The 20,412-nt window shown below is 65.1% G+C and overlaps 1 protein-coding gene across 1 annotated transcript; it reads right to left on the bottom strand.

The window, feature by feature from the left end:
• Positions 1–335: 335 nt before the first annotated feature.
• Positions 336–18,792, bottom strand: LOC141478064 (signal-induced proliferation-associated 1-like protein 3; the record flags this gene model as incomplete). The annotated part of the gene is given in 13 exon segments (XM_074167200.1): positions 336–428; positions 559–671; positions 769–803; positions 806–935; positions 2,456–2,701; positions 5,195–5,469; positions 6,471–7,047; positions 8,273–8,430; positions 10,530–10,633; positions 10,785–10,959; positions 14,058–14,246; positions 14,376–14,506; positions 17,424–18,792. Coding segments are annotated over 13 exon segments (3,595 nt in total), but the record flags the coding sequence as incomplete, so codon positions are not given.
• Positions 18,793–20,412: the final 1,620 nt, after the last annotated feature.

The following is a 20,412-nucleotide window of genomic DNA, read 5'->3' as shown; positions in this document are numbered from 1 at the left end:
GGAAGGAGGAGGAAAAAGGGGGGGAAGGAGGAGGAAAAAGGGGGGAGGAAAAAGGGGGGGAGGAAAAAGGGGGGGAGGAAAAGGGGGGGAGGAAAAAGGGGGGGAGGAAAAAGGGGGGGAGGAAAAAGGGGGGGAGGAGGAGGAAAAAGGGGGGAGGAAGAGGAGGAAAAGGGGGGATAAGGAGGAGGAAAAGGGGGGATAAGGAGGAGGAAGAGGGGGGGAAGGAGGAGGAAGAGGGGGGGGGAGGAGGAGGAAGAGGGGGGGAGGAGGAGGAAAAAGGGGGGGGAGGAGGAGGAAAAAGGGGGGGGGGGAAGGAAAAAGGGGGGGGGGCTCACCCTGGGGTGCCGACTGGGCGAGTCCTTGCCCGTCCCGCTTGCCCCCGCCGCCTCCCGCTAGCCTGGCCGGCGCCGGCACGTGCCACAAGGGCTCTGCAAAGGAGCACGCGTGTGTGTCCCCCCCCCTCGACTCGGTGACACCAGGGGAGGGAGGTGACACCGAGGAAGAGGAGGAGGAGGATTTTGGGGGGGTGGGGGGGGGCCCCCCAAAAAACCCCCGTACCCGTTTTGGGCCGCTCCATGGTGCTCTCGTGGCTACTGAAGCCCCCCGAGGAGGAGTCACCGCTGGAAGGGCCATCGTGGGGCTCGTAGGGCGACCGCTGCGAGGCCACGTACCTGGAGGAGGGGGGGGGAGTAAAAAAAGACCCCAAATTAGCCCTTTTTCACCCCAAATCGGGGGGCGGGAGGGGGGGCTGGTGTCCCCAACACCCACCTCTCCGGGGAGGGCTTGTAACGAGCGTAGTTGGGCCAGCGCTGGCCGGGGCCGAGAAGCTTCCGGAAGGGGGTCGGTGAGGTTGGGGGGGTCGCTCGGCTCCGGGCCGGGAGGAGGAGGAAGAGGAGGAGGAGGAAGGTTGGGGGGTGTCGGGGAAACTGAGGGGCCTCGGGGACAGGGGAGGGGGGGGGCTGAGGTCACCGCTGGGGGGGGGGGGGGGGGGGGGGCATCGGGGACACCACACACACGGAGCGGTGGCCGATGGCCCCGTCTCCGTGATGGGCTGGTCCCCCCCCCCCCTCATCCTCTTCATCCCCATCCCAGTCCATCCCAGTTCATCCCAGTCCATCCCCATCCCACCCTGTCCATCCCAGCCCCTCCCATCCCTATCCCAAGTCTCTCCCAATCCATCCCAGTCCCTCCCATCCCATTCCATCCCATCCCTATCCCAGTCTCTCCCAGTCCCTCCCCATCCCAGTCCATCCCATCCCTATCCCAGTCTCTCCCAGTCCATCCCATCCCATCCCTATCCCAGTCCCTCCCATCCCATTCCATCCCCATCCCTCCCAGTCCATCCCATCCCTATCCCAGTCTCTCCCAGTCCATCCCATCCTCATCCCAGTCCCACCCTGTCCATCCCATCCCTATCCCAGTCTCTCCCAGTCCATCCCAGTCCCAGTCTCTTCCCAGTCCATTCCAGCCCATCCCTGTCTCTCCTATCCCCATCCCAGTCCCTCCCACCCTATCCCAGTCTCTCCCAGTCCTTCCCATCCCCATCCCAATCCATCCCAGTCCCTCTCATCCCATCCCCATCCCAGTCTCCTCCCAGTCCTTCCCAGTCCCTCCCGTCCCAATCCCTCCCATCCCCATCTCAGTCCCTCCCATCCCCATCCCAATCTCCTCCCAGTCCCTCCCATCCCCTCCCCTCCCAGTCCTTCCCAGTCCCATCCCATCCCCATCCCAGTCCCTCCCAATCCTTCCCAGTCCCTCCCATCCCCATCCCAATCTCCTCCCAGTCTCTCCCATCCCCTCCCCTCCCATCCCCATCCCAGTCCTTCCCAGTCCCTCCCATCCCCTCCCCTCCCAGTCCTTCCCAGTCCCTCCCATCCCCATCCCAGTCCTTCCCAGTCCCTCCCAATCCTTCCCAGTCCCATCCCAGTCCCTCCCAATCATTCCCAGTCCCTCCCATCCCCATCCCAATCTCCTCCCAGTCTCTCCCATCCCCTCCCCTCCCCATCCCAGTCCTTCCCAGTCCCATCCCATCCCCATCCCAGTCCCTCCCAATCCTTCCCAGTCCCTCCCATCCCCATCCCAGTTCTTCCCATCCCCATCCCAGTCCTTCCCAGTCCCATCCCATCCCCATCCCAGTCCTTCCCAGTCCCTCCCATCCCCATCCTAGTCCTTCCCAGTCCCTCCCAATCCTTCCCAGTCCCATCCCAGTCCTTCCCAGTCCCTCCCATCCCCATCCCAGTCCTTCCCAGTCCCATCCCAGTCCTTCCCAGTCCCTCCCAATCCTTCCCAGTCCCATCCCAGTCCTTCCCAGTCCCTCCCATCCCCATCCCAGTCCTTCCCAGTCCCTCCCATCCCCATCCCAGTTCCATCCCAGTCCTTCCCATCCCCATCCCAGTCCTTCCCAGTCCCATCCCAGTTCTTCCCAGTCCCTCCCAGTCCCATCCCAGTCCCTCACCTCTTGCCGTGCAGCGCCTGTGGCTCCCTGTAGGCCACGCTGGGCTTGTTGCCCCCCCGCCCCACGGCTTGCCCGTGGCCACCGGGGGGCTCTGCCCACTTGCCCCCGGGGGGGTTGTTGTGGGAGGCGGGGCCGCTCCACTGCCAGCCGGGGCTACTGCGGTAGGGGGGGCGGTAGCCCGAGGGCAAGCTCTCCCCATCCCCCTTCGGCTCCGCGCTGCTCGGCTCCAGCGACTCCGCCCAGCCCCTGCCAAGCGGTGGCAAGTGGACCATGAAGCCGGTGGCCCTCGGTGCTCGTGGCACACGAAGGCGGTGGCCACCGTGGCACGTGAGGCCGGTGGCCCTCGGTGCTCGTGGTACACAAAGCCGGTGGCCACCATGGCACACACGACCGGTGGCCCTCGGTGCTTGCAGCACACGAAGCCGGTGGCCACCACAGCACGTGAAGCCGGTGGCCACCACGGCACATGAGGCCAGTGGCCCTCGGGGCTCGTGGTACATGAAGCCAGTGGCCACCACGGCACATGAAGCCAGTGGCCCTCGGAGCTTGTGGCACATGAAGCCAGTGGCCACCACGGCACATGAGGCCAGTGGCCCTCAGGGCTCGTGCCACACAAAGCCGGTGGCCACCACGGCACACAACACCGGTGGCCCTTGGTGCTTACGGCACATGAAGCCAGTGGCCACCACGGCACACAACACCAGTGGCCATCGGGGCTTGTGGCACATGAAGCCAGTGGCCACCACGGCACATGAGGCCAGTGGCCCTCCATGCTCGTGGCACACAAAGCTGGTGGCACCTGGCACTCATGGCACCCAAAGCTGGTGGCCCTTGGTGCCCATGGCACCCAAAGCTGGTGGCAACCGTGGCACATGAAGCCGGTGGCCCTTGGTGCTCATGGCACCCAAAGCTGGTGGCACCTGGCACCCAAAGCTGGTGGCAACTGTGGCACATGAAGCCGGTGGCCCTTGGTGCTCATGGCACCCGAAGCTGGTGGCAACCGTGGCACCCATGGCACCCAAAGCTGGTGGCCCTTGGTGCCCATGGCACCCAAAGCTGGTGGCAACTGTGGCACATGAAGCTGGTGGCCCTTGGTGCTCATGGCACCCAAAGCTGGTGGCAACCGTGGCACCCATGGCACCCAAAGCTGGTGGCCCTTGGTGCTCATGGCACCCAAAGCTGGTGGCAACCGTGGCACATGAAGCCGGTGGCCCTTGGTGCTCGTGGCACCCAAAGCTGGTGGCACCTGGCACCCATGGCACCCAAAGCTGGTGGCAACCATGGCACATGAAGCTGGTGGCCCTTGGTGCTCATGGCACCCAAAGCTGGTGGCACCTGGCACCCATGGCACCCAAAGCTGGTGGCCCTTGGTGCTCATGGCACACAAAGCTGGTGGCACCTGGCACCCATGGCACCCAAAGCTGGTGGCCCTTGGTGCCCATGGTACCCAAAGCTGGTGGCAACCGTGGCACATGAAGCCGGTGGCCCTTGGTGCTCATGGCACCCAAAGCTGGTGGCAACTGTGGCACATGAAGCTGGTGGCCCTTGGTGCTCATGGCACCCAAAGCTGGTGGCAACCGTGGCACATGAAGCCGGTGGCCCTTGGTGCTCATGGCACACAAAGATGGTGGCACCTGGCACCCATGGCACCCAAAGCTGGTGGCAACCGTGGCACATGAAGCCGGTGGCCCTTGGTGCTCATGGCACCCAAAGCTGGTGGCACCTGGCACCCATGGCACCCGAAGCTGGTGGCAACCGTGGCACATGAAGCCGGTGGCCCTTGGTGCTCATGGCACCCAAAGCTGGTGGCAACCGTGGCACATGAAGCCGGTGGCCCTTGGTGCTCATGGCACCCAAAGCTGGTGGCACCTGGCACCCATGGCACCCAAAGCTGGTGGCAACCATGGCACATGAAGCTGGTGGCCCTTGGTGCTCATGGCACCCAAAGCTGGTGGCAACCGTGGCACCCAAAGCTGGTGGCCCTTGGTGCTCATGGCACACAAAGCTGGTGGCAACCGTGGCACCCAAAGCTGGTGGCACCTGGCACCCATGGCACCCAAAGCTGGTGGCAACCGTGGCACATGAAGCCGGTGGCCCTTGGTGCTCATGGCACACAAAGCTGGTGGCAACCGTGGCACCCAAAGCTGGTGGCACCTGGCACCCATGGCACCCAAAGCTGGTGGCCCTTGGTGCTCATGGCACCCAAAGCTGGTGGCAACCGTGGCACACGAAGCCGGTGGCCCTTGGTGCTCATGGCACACAAAGATGGTGGCACCTGGCACCCATGGCACCCAAAGCTGGTGGCAACCGTGGCACATGAAGCTGGTGGCCCTTGGTGCTCATGGCACACAAAGCTGGTGGCAACCGTGGCACCCAAAGCTGGTGGCACCTGGCACCCATGGCACCCAAAGGTGATGGCCCTTGGTGCCCATGGCACCCAAAGCTGGTGGCAACCGTGGCACATGAAGCCGGTGGCCCTTGGTGCTCATGGCACCCAAAGCTGGTGGCACCTGGCACCCATGGCACCCAAAGCTGGTGGCAACCGTGGCACATGAAGCTGGTGGCCCTTGGTGCTCATGGCACCCAAAGCTGGTGGCAACCGTGGCACATGAAGCCGGTAGCCTTTGGTGCTCGTGGCACCCAAAGCTGGTGGCACCTGGCACCCATGGCACCCAAAGCTGGTGGCCCTTGGTGCCCATGGCACACCAAGCCGGTGGCAGCCACGCCGTCGTCCCTCACCTGCGAGGGGCCCCGTCCTCGTGTGGCGGGATGATGACCACCTTGACGGTGACGGAGGTGCGGAGGAGGTCGATCATCTGGTCGTGGCTGAGGGTGACCACGGCCACCTTGCAGATCTCCACCAGGCGGCTGCCCTGCCGCAGCCCCGCCTGCCAGGCGAAGCCGTAGTCCTCCACCTCCGCCACCGTCCCGTCGTACTTCACGTGGAAGCCCAGTTGGCCCAGCCCGTTCCTCCTCAAGGTCATGTCCACCGTCTCGCAGCCCTCCGTCACCACCTGGGGGACGCGGGGAAGGGCGGTGGGGACGGCCGGCAACCACCGCGGGGCGGCTCCCAGGCCACCAGATCCTCCCCGGCCCCAACGTCCACATCTTCCCCACCTTGGAAGGCCCCATCCCCAACGTCCACATCTTCCCCCACCTTGGAAGGCCCCATCCTCAACGTCCACATCTTCCCCATCCCCAACGATGGAGCTTTTCCCCCTCCCCATCCCCAACGTCCACATCTTCCCCACCTTGGAAGGCCCCATCCCCAACGTCCACATCTTCCCCACCTTGGAAGGCCCCATGCCCAACGTCCAGATCCTCCCTGCCCCCAATGATGGAACTTTTCCCCCTCCCCATCCTCAACGTCCAGATCTTCCCCACCTTGGAAGGCCCCATCCCCAACGTCCACATCTTCCCCACCTTGGAAGGCCCCATCCCCAACGTCCAGATCCTCCCTGTCCCCAACGATGAGGCTTTTCCACCTCCCCATCCCCAACGTCCACATCTTCCCCACCTTGGAAGGCCCCATCCCCAACGTCCACATCTTCCCCATCCCCAACGATGGAGCTTTTCCCCCTCCCCATCCCCAACGTCCACATCTTCCCCACCTTGGAAGGCCCCATGCCCAACGTCCACATCTTCCCCCACCTTGGAAGGCCCCATCCCCAACATCCACATCTTCCCCACCTTGGAAGGCCCCATCCCCAACGTCCAGATCCTCCCTGTCCCCAACGATGGGGCTTTTCCACCTCCCCATCCCCAACGTCCACATCTTCCCCACCTTGGAAGGCCCCATCCCCAACGTCCACATCTTCCCCACCTTGGAAGGCCCCATGCCCAACGTCCACATCTTCCCCACCTTGGAAGGCCCTATCCCCACCTCAGAAGACTCTCTTCTTGCATCAGAAGACCCCCTTCCTGCATTGGAAGACCCCCTTCCCTACCTTGGAAGACACCCTCCCTGTTGAAGTAGGACCTACCCAAACTCCAATGGAGGGGGTCAAGGCCTCACCTTCAACCTCTGCACGATCTCCTTGATGTCCTCGGGGCCACCCTCGGCCGCCCGGATGAAGATGTGGTCTCCACGACCGTAGAAGATCTTGAGGGTGGAAGCGTCGGCGGTCCAGCCGATGACGTCCCCGCAGAAGCAGTTGAAGACCACCTCCTTGGCGCCCAAGTCCAAGAGGACCAGGAATTCGTTGGAGATGCCCAAAATGCAAGCGATCTCGGCTCCCCGGGCAAAATCCTGAGCGGAGACGCGCCAAGCGATGGCCCCCGCGCTGTGTTGTTCGGCTCCGGCCCGGGCTTTGGTCTTCTCCTTCTTCTTGGAAGCCAAGGAGATGAGGTTGAACTTCCCGGCGGAGTCGATGGGGGTGTTGGTGACGTAGTTTTCGGCCAAGTCCTTCAGATATTCCTGCCGGGTGCGAGTGGCCATGGTGTGGAATTTGTCGGATTTGTGGGCGGCGTTCTCCGCGTTGATGACCTTGGCCAGCAAGAAATCTCGGAAGACGTCGGATTTGCGGAAGGTGACGCCGTTGGGGATGGGGGGACCGAAGGGAGGGACGTCCTTGGACCTGGTGACGGCCACACTTTGGGGGGGGGGGACACGGGGGACGGAGAAGGGAACTGGTCAGGGACGCTCCGCATGGATAAAGTCATGGAATCATGGAAGGGTTTGGGTTGGAAAAGGCCTTGAAGATTGTTGAGTCCAACTGTTGACCCAGCACTGCCAAGTCCACCACCCACCCACGTCCCACCACCTCAACCACCCACGTCCCACCACCTCAACCAGCTCAACCACCCGCATCCCACCACCTCAACCAGCTCAAACCACCCGCGTCCCACCACCCACCCACATCCCACCACCTCAACCACCCACATCCCACCACCTCAACCAGCTCAACCACACACGTCCCACCTCCCACCCACATCCCAACCACCACCCTCCCAACCCAGCCACGTCCCACCTCTCAACCCAACCACCACCAACCACGTCCCACCTCTCAACCAAACCCAACCCCCGCCCAACCACGTCCCACCACCACCCAACCATCAACTCAACATCGTCCCACCTCTCAACCCAACCCAACCATGTCCCACCACCCCAACCATCACCCAACCATCAACTCAACATCGTCCCACCTCTCAACCCAACCCAACCATGTCCCACCACCCCAACCACCACCTCAACCATCCACATCCCACCACCCCAACCATCAACTCAACATCATCCCACCTCTCAACCCAACCACGTCCCACCCCTCAACGCAATCATCAACCCAACCACGTCCCATCCCTCAACGCACCCCAACCACCCCACCCAACCACGTCCCACCACCACCCAACCACCACCCAACCATCAACTCAACATCGTCCCACCTCTCAACCCAACCCAACCACGGCCCACCACCCCAACCATCCACATCCCACCACCCCAACCACCACCTCAACCATCCACATCCCACCACCCCAACCATCAACTCAACATCATCCCACCTCTCAACCCAACCACGTCCCACCCCTCAACGCAACCATCAACCCAACCACGTCCCATCCCTCAACGCACCCCAACCATGTCCCCCCACCCAACCATGTCCCCCCACCCCAAAGCCGTCCCACCCCCCACCTCCCTGTCCCCAAGCCCCACATCTCCACATCTTTTAGACCCCTCCAGGGACGGCGACACCCCCGCTTCCCCGGGCGGCCTCTCCCGATGCTGGACAACCCCTTTGGGTGAAGAAACGATCCCCGAGATCCAACTTGACCCTGAACCCGGAGCCCCTGGGACACGGTGGGGTGGGGTGACCACCTCACCTGTAGCAGACGTTGTCGGTGCAGGGGTTGTGGGCGCGGACGATGATGAAGACGTGCTGGAAGTGGGACCTGATGTTTTGGGGGGTGAAGGGCAAAGCTCCAGGTTCTTGGAAGATGATGGTGACTATGTCATTCCCGATGTGCCTCTTCCTCAGCAGCTGGAAAGCCGGGACACAAGGGACGGTGGGGGTGGAGAACCCCAAATCTGGGGTCCGGGGGAGGTGTCCCCAAGGGGTTGAGGTGTCCCCTGAGGGGTCGGGGTGCCCCCCGAGGGGTTGGGGATCCCCTCAGGGGGTTGAGGTGTCCCCAAGGGGTTGGGGGTGTCCCTGAGTGGTTGGGGGGTCCCCAGGGGGTGGAGGATCCCCGAGCGGTCGGGGGTGTCCTCAGGGGGTTGAGGTGTCCCCAAGGGGTTGGGGGTGTCCCTGAGTGGTTGGGGGCTCCCCAGGGGGTGGAGGATCCCCGAGCGGTCGGGGGTGTCCTCAGGGGGTTGAGGTGTCCCCAAGGGGTTGAGGTGTCCCCCAAGGGGTTGGGGGGTGTCCCCCAAGGGTTTGGGATCCCTGAGCGGTTGGGGGTGTCCTCGGGGGGTTGAGGGGTCCCTGAGTGGTTGGGGGTGTCCTTGGAGGATTGGGGGTGTCCCCAGGGGGTGGAGGATCCCCGAGCGGTCGGGGGTGTCCTCAAGGGGTTGAGGTGTCCCCAAGGGGTTGGGGGGTGTCCTCAGGGGGTTGGGGGGTCCCTAAGGGGTTGGGGGGTCCCCAGGGGTTTGAGGTGTCCCCCAAGGGTTGAGATGTCCCTGAGCGGTCGGGGGTGTCCCCAAGGGGTTGGGGGGTGTCCTCAGGGGGTTGAGGGGTCCCCAAGGGGTGGAGGATCCCCAAGCGGTTGGGGGTGTCCTCAAGGGGTTGAGGTGTCCCCAAGGGGTTGGGGGGTGTCCTCAGGGGGTTGGGGGGTCCCCAGGAGGTTGGGGGGTGTCCTCAGTGGTTGGGGGTGTCCTCGGGGGATTGGGGGTGTCCTCGGGGGGTGGAGGATCCCCGAGCGGTCGGGGGTGTCCTCAGGGGGTTGAGGTGTCCCCAAGGGGTTGAGGTGTCCCCCAAGGGGTTGGGGGGTGTCCCCAGGGGTTTGAGGTGTCCCCCAAGGGTTTGGGATCCCTGAGCGGTTGGGGGTGTCCTCAGGGGGTTGAGGGGTCCCTGAGTGGTTGGGGGTGTCCTTGGAGGATTGGGGGTGTCCCCAGGGGGTGGAGGATCCCCGAGCGGTCGGGGGTGTCCTCAGGGGGTTGAGGTGTCCCCAAGGGGTTGGGGGGTGTCCCCAAGGGTTGAGGTGTCCCCCAAGGGGTTGGGGGGTGTCCCCCAAGGGGTTGGGGTCCCTGAGCGGTTGGGGGTTTCCTCAGGGGGTTGAGGTGTCCCCAAGGGGTTGGGGGGTGTCCCCAAGGGTTGAGGTGTCCCCCAAGGGGTTGGGGGGTGTCCCCCAAGGGGTTGGGGTCCCTGAGCGGTTGGGGGTTTCCTCAGGGGGTTGAGGTGTCCCCAAGGGGTTGGGGGGTGTCCTCAGGGGGTTGAGGGGTCCCCAAGGGGTGGAGGATCCCCAAGCGGTTGGGGGTGTCCTCAAGGGGTTGGGGGGTGTCCTCAGGGGGTTGGGGGGTCCCCAAGGGGTTGGGGGGTGTCCTCAGTGGTTGGGGGTGTCCTCGGGGGATTGGGGGTGTCCTCGGGGGGTGGAGGATCCCCGAGCGGTCGGGGGTGTCCTCAGGGGGTTGAGGTGTCCCCAAGGGGTTGAGGTGTCCCCCAAGGGGTTGGGGGGTGTCCCCAGGGGTTTGAGGTGTCCCCCAAGGGTTTGGGATCCCTGAGCGGTTGGGGGTGTCCTCAGGGGGTTGAGGGGTCCCCAAGGGGTTGGGGGGTGTCCCCAAGGGTTGAGGTGTCCCCCAAGGGGTTGGGGTCCCTGAGTGGTTGGGGGTGTCCTCAGGGGGTTGAGGGGTCCCCAAGGGGTGGAGGATCCCCGAGCGGTCGGGGGTGTCCTCAAGGGGTTGAGGTGTCCCCAAGGGGTTGGGGGGTGTCCCCAAGGGTTGAGGTGTCCCCCAAGGGTTTGGGATCCCTGAGCGGTCGGGGGTGTCCTCAAGGGGTTGAGGTGTCCCCAAGGGGTTGGGGGGTGTCCTCAGGGGGTTGAGGTGTCCCCAAGGGGTTGGGGGGTGTCCTCAGGGGGTTGGGGGGTGTCCTTAGGAGGTTGAGGTGTCCCCCAAGGGTTTGGGGTGTCCCCCAAGGGGGTCGGGGGGTACCTGCTGGCGGTTGTTGGGGGTGTAGGGGAGCATGGTGGAGACGTGGAACATGATCTCGTAGTCCTGGTAGGTGGTGTAGAGGGAGTGGGTGCCGGTGGAGTCGGCTGCGGGACGGGGAGGGGGAGAAGCAGGAGGTCAAGCAGGTTTTTTCCCCCCCCCCACCTTCCATTGCGTGTCACCCCCCCCCCCTTTTTTCCTCAGCCCCGAGGGGGTGCGTGTCGTGTGTCCCCCCCCCCCCGGGGTGGCATCACTTACTCTTGGTGTCCAACTGGGCGGCGTATTTGGAGAAGGCTTTGAGGCAAACCTTCTCCCCCAGGAGGGAAAGGAATTCCTCCAGGGGGGGTCCCGCTTCCTCGTTGTTGTACATCTCCTCCTCCGAGCTCTGCCCAGCTTTGCAGTAGAGGATCCCCACCTTGTGCCTCCTGCAGAGCTGCGGGGGGGGGGGGGGGGAAAGGGGGGGGGGGTCACTCATAAGGTGTCCCCCCTCCACCCCAGTCACGGGAGGGGATGGGGGACCCTCAAAATCCCAGAGAAAATGGTGGGGGGGGGCTAAACGCCGGGGGAAATGGGGCAGCAACAAAAAAACAGGGGGAAAATACCCCCCCCCCAAGGAAATTTGGGATCCCCCCCAGGGGACATAGGGGACCGCCCCCCCCCCCCCCCCCCTCACCCAGGGGACTTTGGGGACCCCCCGGGGATGTTGCGGACCCCCCCCAAGGACTTTGGGGACCCCCCCGGGGACATTTGGGATCCTCCACACCGTTGGGGACCCCCCCCGGGGACATTTGGGGAGCCCCCCCAGGGACATTTGGGACCCCTCCAGGGACGTTGGGATCCCCCTGGCTGTTGGGGACCCCCCCCAGGGACATTTGGGACCCCTCCAGGGACATTTGGGACCCCCCTGGTTGTTGGGGATCCCCCTGGGGACTTTGGGGATACCCCCCGGGGAACTTTGGGACCCCTCCAGGGATGTTGGGATCTCCCCGGCCATTGGGGACCCCCCAGGCCTGTTGGGGAGCCCCCCCAGGGACATTTGGGATCCCTCCAAGGACGTTGGGATCCCCCCGGCCATTGGGGATCCCCCTGGGGACTTTGGGCACCCCCTCCGGGAGCCCCCCCAGGGACATTTGGGACCCCCCCAGGGACACTTGGGTCCCCCCTGGCCATTGGGGACCCCCCCCAGGGACACTTGGGACCCCCCTGGCCGTTGGGGACCCCCTAAGGGAGCCCCCCCAGGGACATTTGGGACCCCCCCAGGGACACTTGGGACCCCCTGGCCGTTGGGGACCCCCTCCAGGGACACTTGGGACCCCCCTGGCCATTGGGGACCCCTTCCAGGGACATTTGGGACCCCCCGGCTGTTGAGGACCCCCTACGGGAGCCCCCCCAGGGACACTTGGGACCCCCTGGCCGTTGGGGACCCCCTCCAGGGACACTTCAGACCCCCCTGGCTGTTGAGGACCCCCTAAGGGAGCCCCCCCAGGGACACTTGGGACCCCTCTGGCCATTGGGGAGCCCCCTGGCTGTTGAGGACCCCCTAAGGGAGCCCCCCCAGGGACATTTGGGACCCCTCTGGCCATTGGGGAGCCCCCTAGCTGTTGGGGACCCCCTCCAGGGACCCCCTCCAGGGACACTTGGGTCCCCCCTGGCCATTGGGGACCCCTTCCAGGGACATTTGGGACCCCCTGGCTGTTGAGGACCCCCTACGGGAGCCCCCCCAGGGACACTTGGGACCCCCCTGGCCATTGGGGACCCCCTACGGGAGCCCCCCCGGGGACATTTGGGACCCCTCTGGCCATTGGGGAGCCCCCTAGCTGTTGGGGACCCCCTCCAGGGACCCCCTCCAGGGACACTTGGGACCCCCCTGGCTGTTGAGGACCCCCTAAGGGAGCCCCCCCAGAGACACTTGGGACCCCCCCTGGCCATTGGGGACCCCCTCCAGGGACACTTGGGACCCCCCTGGCCGTTGGGGACCCCCTACGGGAGCCCCCCCGGGGACATTTGGGACCCCTCTGGCCATTGGGGAGCCCCCTGGCTGTTGAGGACCCCCTAAGGGAGCCCCCCCGGGGACATTTGGGACCCCCCCAGGGACACTTGGGACCCCCCTGGCCGTTGGGGACCCCTTCCAGGGACATTTGGGACCCCCCGGCTGTTGAGGACCCCCTACGGGAGCCCCCCCGGGGACACTTGGGACCCCTCTGGCCATTGGGGACCCCCCTGGCTGTTGAGGACCCCCTAAGGGAGCCCCCTGGCTGTTGGGGACCCCCTTTGGGAGCCCCCCCGGGGACATTTGGGACCCCCCCAGGGACACTTGGGACCCCCCTGGCCGTTGGGGACCCCCTCCAGGGACATTTGGGACCCCCCCTGCTGTTGAGGACCCCCTACGGGAGCCCCCCCAGAGACACTTGGGACCCCCCTGGCTGTTGGGGACCCCCTAAGGGAGCCCCCCCAGGGACATTTGGGACCCCCCCGGCTGTTGGGGACCCCCCTGGCTGTTGAGGACTCCCTAAGGGAGCCCCCTGGCTGTTGGGGACCCCCTACGGGAGCCCCCCCGGGGACATTTGGGACCCCCCGGGGGACACTTGGGACCCCCCTGGCCGTTGGGGACCCCTTCCAGGGACATTTGGGACCCCCCGGCTGTTGAGGACCCCCTACGGGAGCCCCCCCGGGGACACTTGGGACCCCTCTGGGCATTGGGGACCCCCCTGGCTGTTGAGGACCCCCTAAGGGAGCCCCCTGGCTGTTGGGGACCCCCTATGGGAGCCCCCCCGGGGACATTTGGGACCCCCCCAGGGACACCTGGGACCCCTCTGGCCATTGGGGAGCCCCCTGGCTGTTGAGGACCCCCTAAGGGAGCCCCCCCAGAGACACTTGGGTCCCCCCTGGCCATTGGGGACCCCCCCCCAGGGACACTTGGGTCCCCCCTGGCCATTGGGGACCCCTTCCAGGGACACTTGGGACCCCCCTGGCCGTTGGGGACCCCCTACGGGAGCCCCCCCAGAGACACTTGGGACCCCCCTGGCCATTGGGGACCCCCCCCAGAGACACTTGGGACCCCCCTGGCCATTGGGGACCCCCCCCAGGGACACTTGAGACCCCCCTGGCTGTTGAGGACCCCCTAAGGGAGCCCCCCCAGAGACACTTGGGACCCCCCCGGCCATTGGGGACCCCCCCCAGAGACACTTGGGACCCCCCTGGCCGTTGGGGACCCCCTACGGGAGCCCCCCTGGGGACATTTGGGACCCCCCTGGCCATTGGGGACCCCCCCTGGCTGTTGAGGACCCCCTACGGGAGCCCCCCCGGGGACATTTGGGACCCCCCTGGCCGTTGGGGACCCCCCCCAGGGACACTTGGGACCCCCCTAGCCGTTGGGGACCCCCTAGGGGAGCCCCCCTGGGGACATTTGGGACCCCTCCAGGGACATTTAGGATCCCCCCTGGTTGTGGGTGGGTGGGTGTGTGTGTGTGTGTGTCCCCGCCCCCCCCCCCCCCCAAAAAAAAAAACAACCCCCCCCCCCCCTTTCCTCACCCCTTGTTCGTCCAGCTTGAGGAGCTGCTCGGTGACTTTGGGGGTGCTGAGGGCCAGGCGCAGGCAGTGGATGTTGAGCTCCGGGACGACGTATTCCAGGGCGTCCTTCAGGGGCAGCCCCCGCACCGTCCCGTGTTTGGTGGCCGTGGGGGTGGCATCCTCCAGGATGGAACCCCTCAGGGTGACAAGCTTAAAGGAGGCGGGAAAAAAGGGAAAAGAGATTTAAAACCTCCCCTCGGCCCGGGGGGGAGAATCCCAGTCGCGAACCGGTTTCTTCTGGTTTTGGGGGGGGGAATAAAATGGGACGATGACACCCACCTCGCTGGTGCGGAAGATGATCCTGTACTGGTACTGGGGGCCGTGGTCCTTGTGGTCCTCCAGCTTCTCCCGCTTGATGCTGACGGCCACCGGGCCCAGCTTCTCGTCCACCCCGAAATAGTTGGAGTGCTCTGAGGTGGGGGGGGGGAAAAAGATGTGGGGGGGGGGGGAGAGAAAGAGGTGGGGGGGTGTGTGTGTGTCAGAGCAGCCCCGGGGTTGTGGGGGGGGACACGGGGACACACACACGGACACGATAGAGGAGCCAAAAAGGGATTGGGATGGGGAAAGAGGGGGTGGGGGACAAGGTGGGGGACACAGAAAGGAGGGGGGGGGACAGGACACGATGTGGGGGGGGGACACACGACACAGGACACGATGTGGGGGGGGGACAGAGGAGCCGGGGGGGATTGGGATGGGGAAAGAGGAGGTGGGGGACAATGTGGGGGACACAGAGGGGAGGGAGGGACACAGGACATGATGTGGGGGGGGACAGAGGAGCCGGGGGGGGTTGGGATGGGGACAGAGGGGATGGGGGACAAGGTGGGGGACACAGAGGAGCTGGGGGGGGGACAGGACACGATGTGGGGGGGGACAGAGGAGCCAGGGGGGGTTGGGATGGGGACAGAAGGGATGGGGGACAAGGTGGGGGACACAGAAAGGAGGGGGGGGGACAGGACACGATGTGGGGGGGGACAGAGGAGCCAGGGGGGGTTGGGATGGGGACAGAGGAGGTGGGGGACAAGGTGGGGGACACAGAGGAGCCGGGGGGGGGACAGGACACGATGTGGGGGGGGACAGAGGAGCCGGGGGGGGTTGGGATGGGGACAGAGGGGATGGGGGACAAGGTGGGGGACACAGAAGGGAGGGGGGGACACACACGACACAGGACACGATGCGGGGGGGGACAGAGGAGCCAGGGGGGGTTGGGATGGGAAAAGAGGAGGTGGGGGACAAGATGGGGGACACAGAGGAGCCGGGGGGGGACACAACGGCAGGAGGGGGGGGACACGACAACACAGGACACGATGTGGGGGGGGACAGAGGAGCCGGGGGGGATTGGGATGGGGACAGAGGGGATGGGGGACAAGGTGGGGGACACAGAAGGGAGGGGGGGACACAGAGGAGCTGGGGGGGGGACAGGACACGATGTGGGGGGGACACACACGACACAGGACACGATGTGGGGGGGGACAGAGGAGCCGGGGGGGATTGGGATGGGGAAAGAGGGGGTGGGGGACAAGGTGGGGGACACAGAAAGGAGGGGGGGGGACAGGACACGATGTGGGGGGGGGACACACGACACAGGACACGATGCGGGGGGGGACAGAGGAGCTGGGGGGGGTTGGGATGGGGACAGAGGGGATGGGGGACAATGTGGGGGACACAGAGGAGCCGGGGGGGGACAGGACACGATGTGGGGGGGACACACACAACACAAGACACGATGCGGGGGGGGACAGAGGAGCCAGGGGGGGTTGGGATGGGAAAAGAGGGGATGGGGGACAAGGTGGGGGACACAGAGGGGAGGGGGGGGGACAGGACACGATGTGGGGGGGACACACACGACACAGGACACGATGTGGGGGGGCACAGAGGAGCCGGGGGGGTTGGGATGGGAAAAGAGGAGGTGGGGGACAAGGTGGGGGACACAGAGGAGCCTGGGGGGGGACACAACGGCAGGAGGGGGGGGACACGACGACACAGGACAAGATGCGGGGGGGGGGACAGAGGAGCCGGGGGGGTTGGGATGGGGACAGAGGGGATGGGGGACAAGGTGGGGGACACAGAAGGGAGGGGGGGACACACACGACACAGGACACGATGCGGGGGGGGACAGAGGAGCCAGGGGGGGTTGGGATGGGAAAAGAGGAGGTGGGGGACAAGATGGGGGACACAGAGGAGCCGGGGGGGGGACACAACGGCAGGAGGGGGGGGACACGACGACACAGGACAGGATGCGGGGGGGGACAGAGGAGCTGGGGGGGGTTGGGATGGGGACAGAGGAGGTGGGGGACAAGGTGGGACACAGAGGAGCCGGGGGGGGACACAACGGCAGGAGGGGGGGGACACGACAACACAGGACACGATGTGGGGGGGGACAGAGGAGCCAGGGGGGATTGGGATGGGGACAGAGGGGATGGGGGACAAGGTGGGGGACACAGAGGGGAGGGGGGGACACAGAGGAGCTGGGGGGGGGACACAGGACACGATGTGGGGGGGACACACACGACACAGGACATGATGCGGGGGGGGGACAGAGGAGCCAAAAAGGGATTGGGATGGGGAAAGAGGAGGTGGGGGACAAGATGGGGGACACAGAAGAGAGGGGGGGACACAGGACACGATGTGGGGGGGGACACATGACACAAGACACAATGCAGGGGGGGACAGAGGAGCCAAAAAGGGGTTGGGATGGGGACAGAGGGGATGGGGGACAAGGTGGGGGACACAGAGGGGAGGGGGGGACACAGAGGAGCTGGGTGGGGGACACAGGACACGATGTGGGGGGGGGACACACGACACAGGACACGATGTGGGGGGGGCACAGAGGAGCCGGGGGGGATTGGGATGGGGACAGAGGGGATGGGGGACAAGGTGGGGGACACAGAAGGGAGGGGGGGGGGACAGGACACGATGTGGGGGGGACACACACGACACAGGACACGATGTGGGGGGGGACAGAGGAGCCGGGGGGGGGTTGGGATGGGGACAGAGGGGATGGGGGACAAGGTGGGGGACACAGAGGAGCCGGGAGGGGGACACGGGGGGGGCACGGAGGAGACGGTGGAGGACACGGGGGGGGCACGGAGGAGCCGGGGGGGGGACAACAGGGGGAGATGGAGGACCTTGGGGGGGGGGGGCATCGCTGTCCCCTTTCCCACCACCACAAGGGAAGGAGGACAGACCTTGGTGGTGGTGGGATGGTGGGGTCCCCGTCCCCTCTTTCCCAGGAAGGATCTGGGGGGGCTTCATCGCAGGGGGGGGAGGGGGAAGAACAGAAGGGGCAGCACTAGCCCCCCCCCCCAAAACCCACCCCCCCGTCCCCACCTTTGCCGTGGAAATGGTCCCGGTAATAGCGGGCGCCGAGGTCCACGTGCTCCACGCTGTGGTGCTTGAGACGGTTGAGGTTCCTCTGTAGCTCCTTGGGGACCTCCAGGACGGAGATACCGGCGTTGGTGGGTCGAAGAGGAAGCGGGGGCTCCTGGAACGACCCCCCCGTTTCCTTCCCGGCTATTCCCGGAGAACCCGCCGAAGCTTTGGAGAAGCTGACGTTTCGTTCCACGCTGCCACCGATCTCGTTACGGAAATGGGGACAACTGAGGAGGAGCTCGTTGCTGGTGGAGTCCCCGAGGTCCCTTTCCAAGTTCTCCTTCCGATTGAGGTCTTCGACGCCGGAAAAAGAGGCGTCCGACCCCCCCGGGATTAAACCCCCCCCGAGGCCTCGGAGCGCGGAGGGAGCCGAAGCCGCCGAAGCCCCCGTGGTGGTGTTACGCCGTTGGGCCACCACCGCTCGCTTGGTGGCCACCATCCCGAGGTCGAAGAGCATGCTCTGAACGTCGTAGTGGGCGAAGCTCTTCTGGCACATCCAAGGTTTTCCCGGCTCCGGCGTCCCCGTCCCCCGCGGTTCTTCCGTTTCTTTTCCCGTTTCTCCCTCGTTTCGGCCGCTCCGGAGTTTTTTAAAGATGGATTCGTCACCCTTGGGACATCTCCGGCGGGGTTTGTCCTTGGATTGCGTCGAGGGTTCCTCCTTCTTCCCTCCCGGTTTCAACCCCTCGGGAGACGATCCCTGGGGGAAAGCGCCTTCTCCGACGTTTTCCGGCCTCGGTTGGGCTTTTCCGCTACGGAATTCGTTGAGCATCTGGAAAAAACTCTGCTCGGAAATTCCTTGGACGTCGATGGAAGAGGTGCTACCGTATTCCCGGAAAAGGCCGGGATTTCCTCGGGGTTCCGAACCTTCTTCGGGATCGCATTCGCTCAAGGTCACTTCGCTGCTGCTCCGGTGCCGTAACGGCGCCAAAGCCTTGGCCGGAGAACGGGAATTCCAACCTTCTTGGAATTCCACCTCCTTGGAACGTCGGCGCGCCAAGCGGTGGAGGGCCTTAAAGCCCGAAACTCCACCCAAAGCTTGGTGGCCACCGGGAGAACCTCGCCAAGAGGTCGTATCCCGGTTGCCGGCGGCATCCCGGCAGACGGTGAGGTCCTTGGTGGCATCTCTTTTGGGGGGCCAATCGGCGATGCGGGCGCGCACCCCCATTTTGGGCACGGCGGGGGTGGCGGGGCCCGGGCGAGGGGTGTCACCTGCCGTGGTGGTGGTGGTGGCGGTGGCCACCACCGTGCCATTTTGATGCCAAAAAGCCACCGCCGGGCCAACCTCGGCATCGGAGCCGTCGTGCCGGGGAGGGCGGTGGGAGCTCATGGTCCGGGGACGAGGCCGCTCATTGCCACCGGCGCCGGGTCACCGGGGTGGCTTGGGTCGGCACCGGCCGGTGGGTGGCCAGCAGGACACCGCGATGACCACGGTGGTGCCACATGGTTGTCCTCGGGCGGTGGTGGGGGTCACGCTGGGGGGCGGCGTGGAGGCCAGGGCATCCTGCAACGGGAGGGGGGAGAGCAGAGGGTGAGGGGGGAGTCACGGGGAGGGGGGGGTTTGGGTGGGGAAGGACCATGAATGGTCCATCTTCAACCACATGAGGTCCCTCAAAAGTCCAGCCAACTTGACCTTGAACCCTTCCAGGGATGGAGGCACTACCATCATCATCATCATCATCACCACCACCACCACCATCATCATCATCACCACCACCACCACCATCATCATCACCACCACCATCATCACCACCACCACAATAAGTTCCTTCACCATTTCTGGTCTGAATTTCCCTCTTTTTTGGTTAAAAACAGTTCCACCAAGCCCCAGTACAACTGGAAGGTCACCACAAGGTCTACCCGGAGCCATCTCCCCACCTTGACCAATCCCAACCCTCCGACCATCTCCCTACGCTGACCAATCCCAACCCTCCAACCATCCATCCACCTTGACCAATCCCAACCCTCCGACCGTCTCCCACATTGACCAATCCCAACCCTCCGACCGTCTCCGCACCTTGACCAATCCCAACCCTCCAACCATCTCTCCACCTTGACCAATCCCAACCATCCGACCATCTCCCCACGCTGACCAATCCCAACCCTCTGACCACCTCTCCACCTTGACCAATCCCAACCCTCCAACCTTCCATCCACCTTGACCAATCCCAACCCTCCAACCATCTCCCCACCTTGACCAATCCCAACCCTCCAACCATCCCTCCACCTTGACCAATCCCAACCCTCTGACCATCTCCCCACGCTGACCAATCCCAACCCTCCAACCATCCATCCACCTTGACCAATCCCAACCCTCCGACCGTCTCTCCACCTTGACCAATCCCAACCCTCCGATCATCTCCCCACGCTGACCAATCCCAACCCTCCGACCATCTCCGCACCTTGACCAATCCCAACCCTACGACCATCTCTCTACCTTGACCAATCCCAACCCTCCGTCTCCCACATTGACCAATCCCAACCCTCCGACCGTCTCCCCACACTGACCAATCCCAACCCTCCGACCATCTCCCCGCACTGACCAATCCCAACCCTCCGTCTCTCCACCTTGACCAATCCCAACCATCCGACCATCCATCCACCTTGACCAATCCCAACCCTCCGACCGTCTCCCACCTTGACCAATCCCAACCCTCCGACCATCTCCCCACGCTGACCAATCCCAACCCTCCGACCATCTCCCCGCACTGACCAATCCCAACCCTCCGTCTCTCCACCTTGACCAATCCCAACCATCCGACCATCCATCCACCTTGACCAATCCCAACCCTCCAACCATCTCCGCACCTTGACCAATCCCAACCCTCCGACCGTCTCCCACCTTGACCAATCCCAACCCTCCGACCGTCTCCCACATTGACCAATCCCAACCCTCCGACCGTCTCCCACATTGACCAATCCCAACCCTCCGACCATCTCCCCGCACTGA

This window comes from Numenius arquata, unplaced genomic scaffold, assembly GCF_964106895.1.
Source record: "Numenius arquata unplaced genomic scaffold, bNumArq3.hap1.1 HAP1_SCAFFOLD_1331, whole genome shotgun sequence".
In the NCBI taxonomy this organism is placed as follows: domain Eukaryota; kingdom Metazoa; phylum Chordata; class Aves; order Charadriiformes; family Scolopacidae; genus Numenius; species Numenius arquata.
Note: the sequence above shows the minus strand (reverse complement) of the source record. Positions and strands in the feature narration are given on the sequence as shown.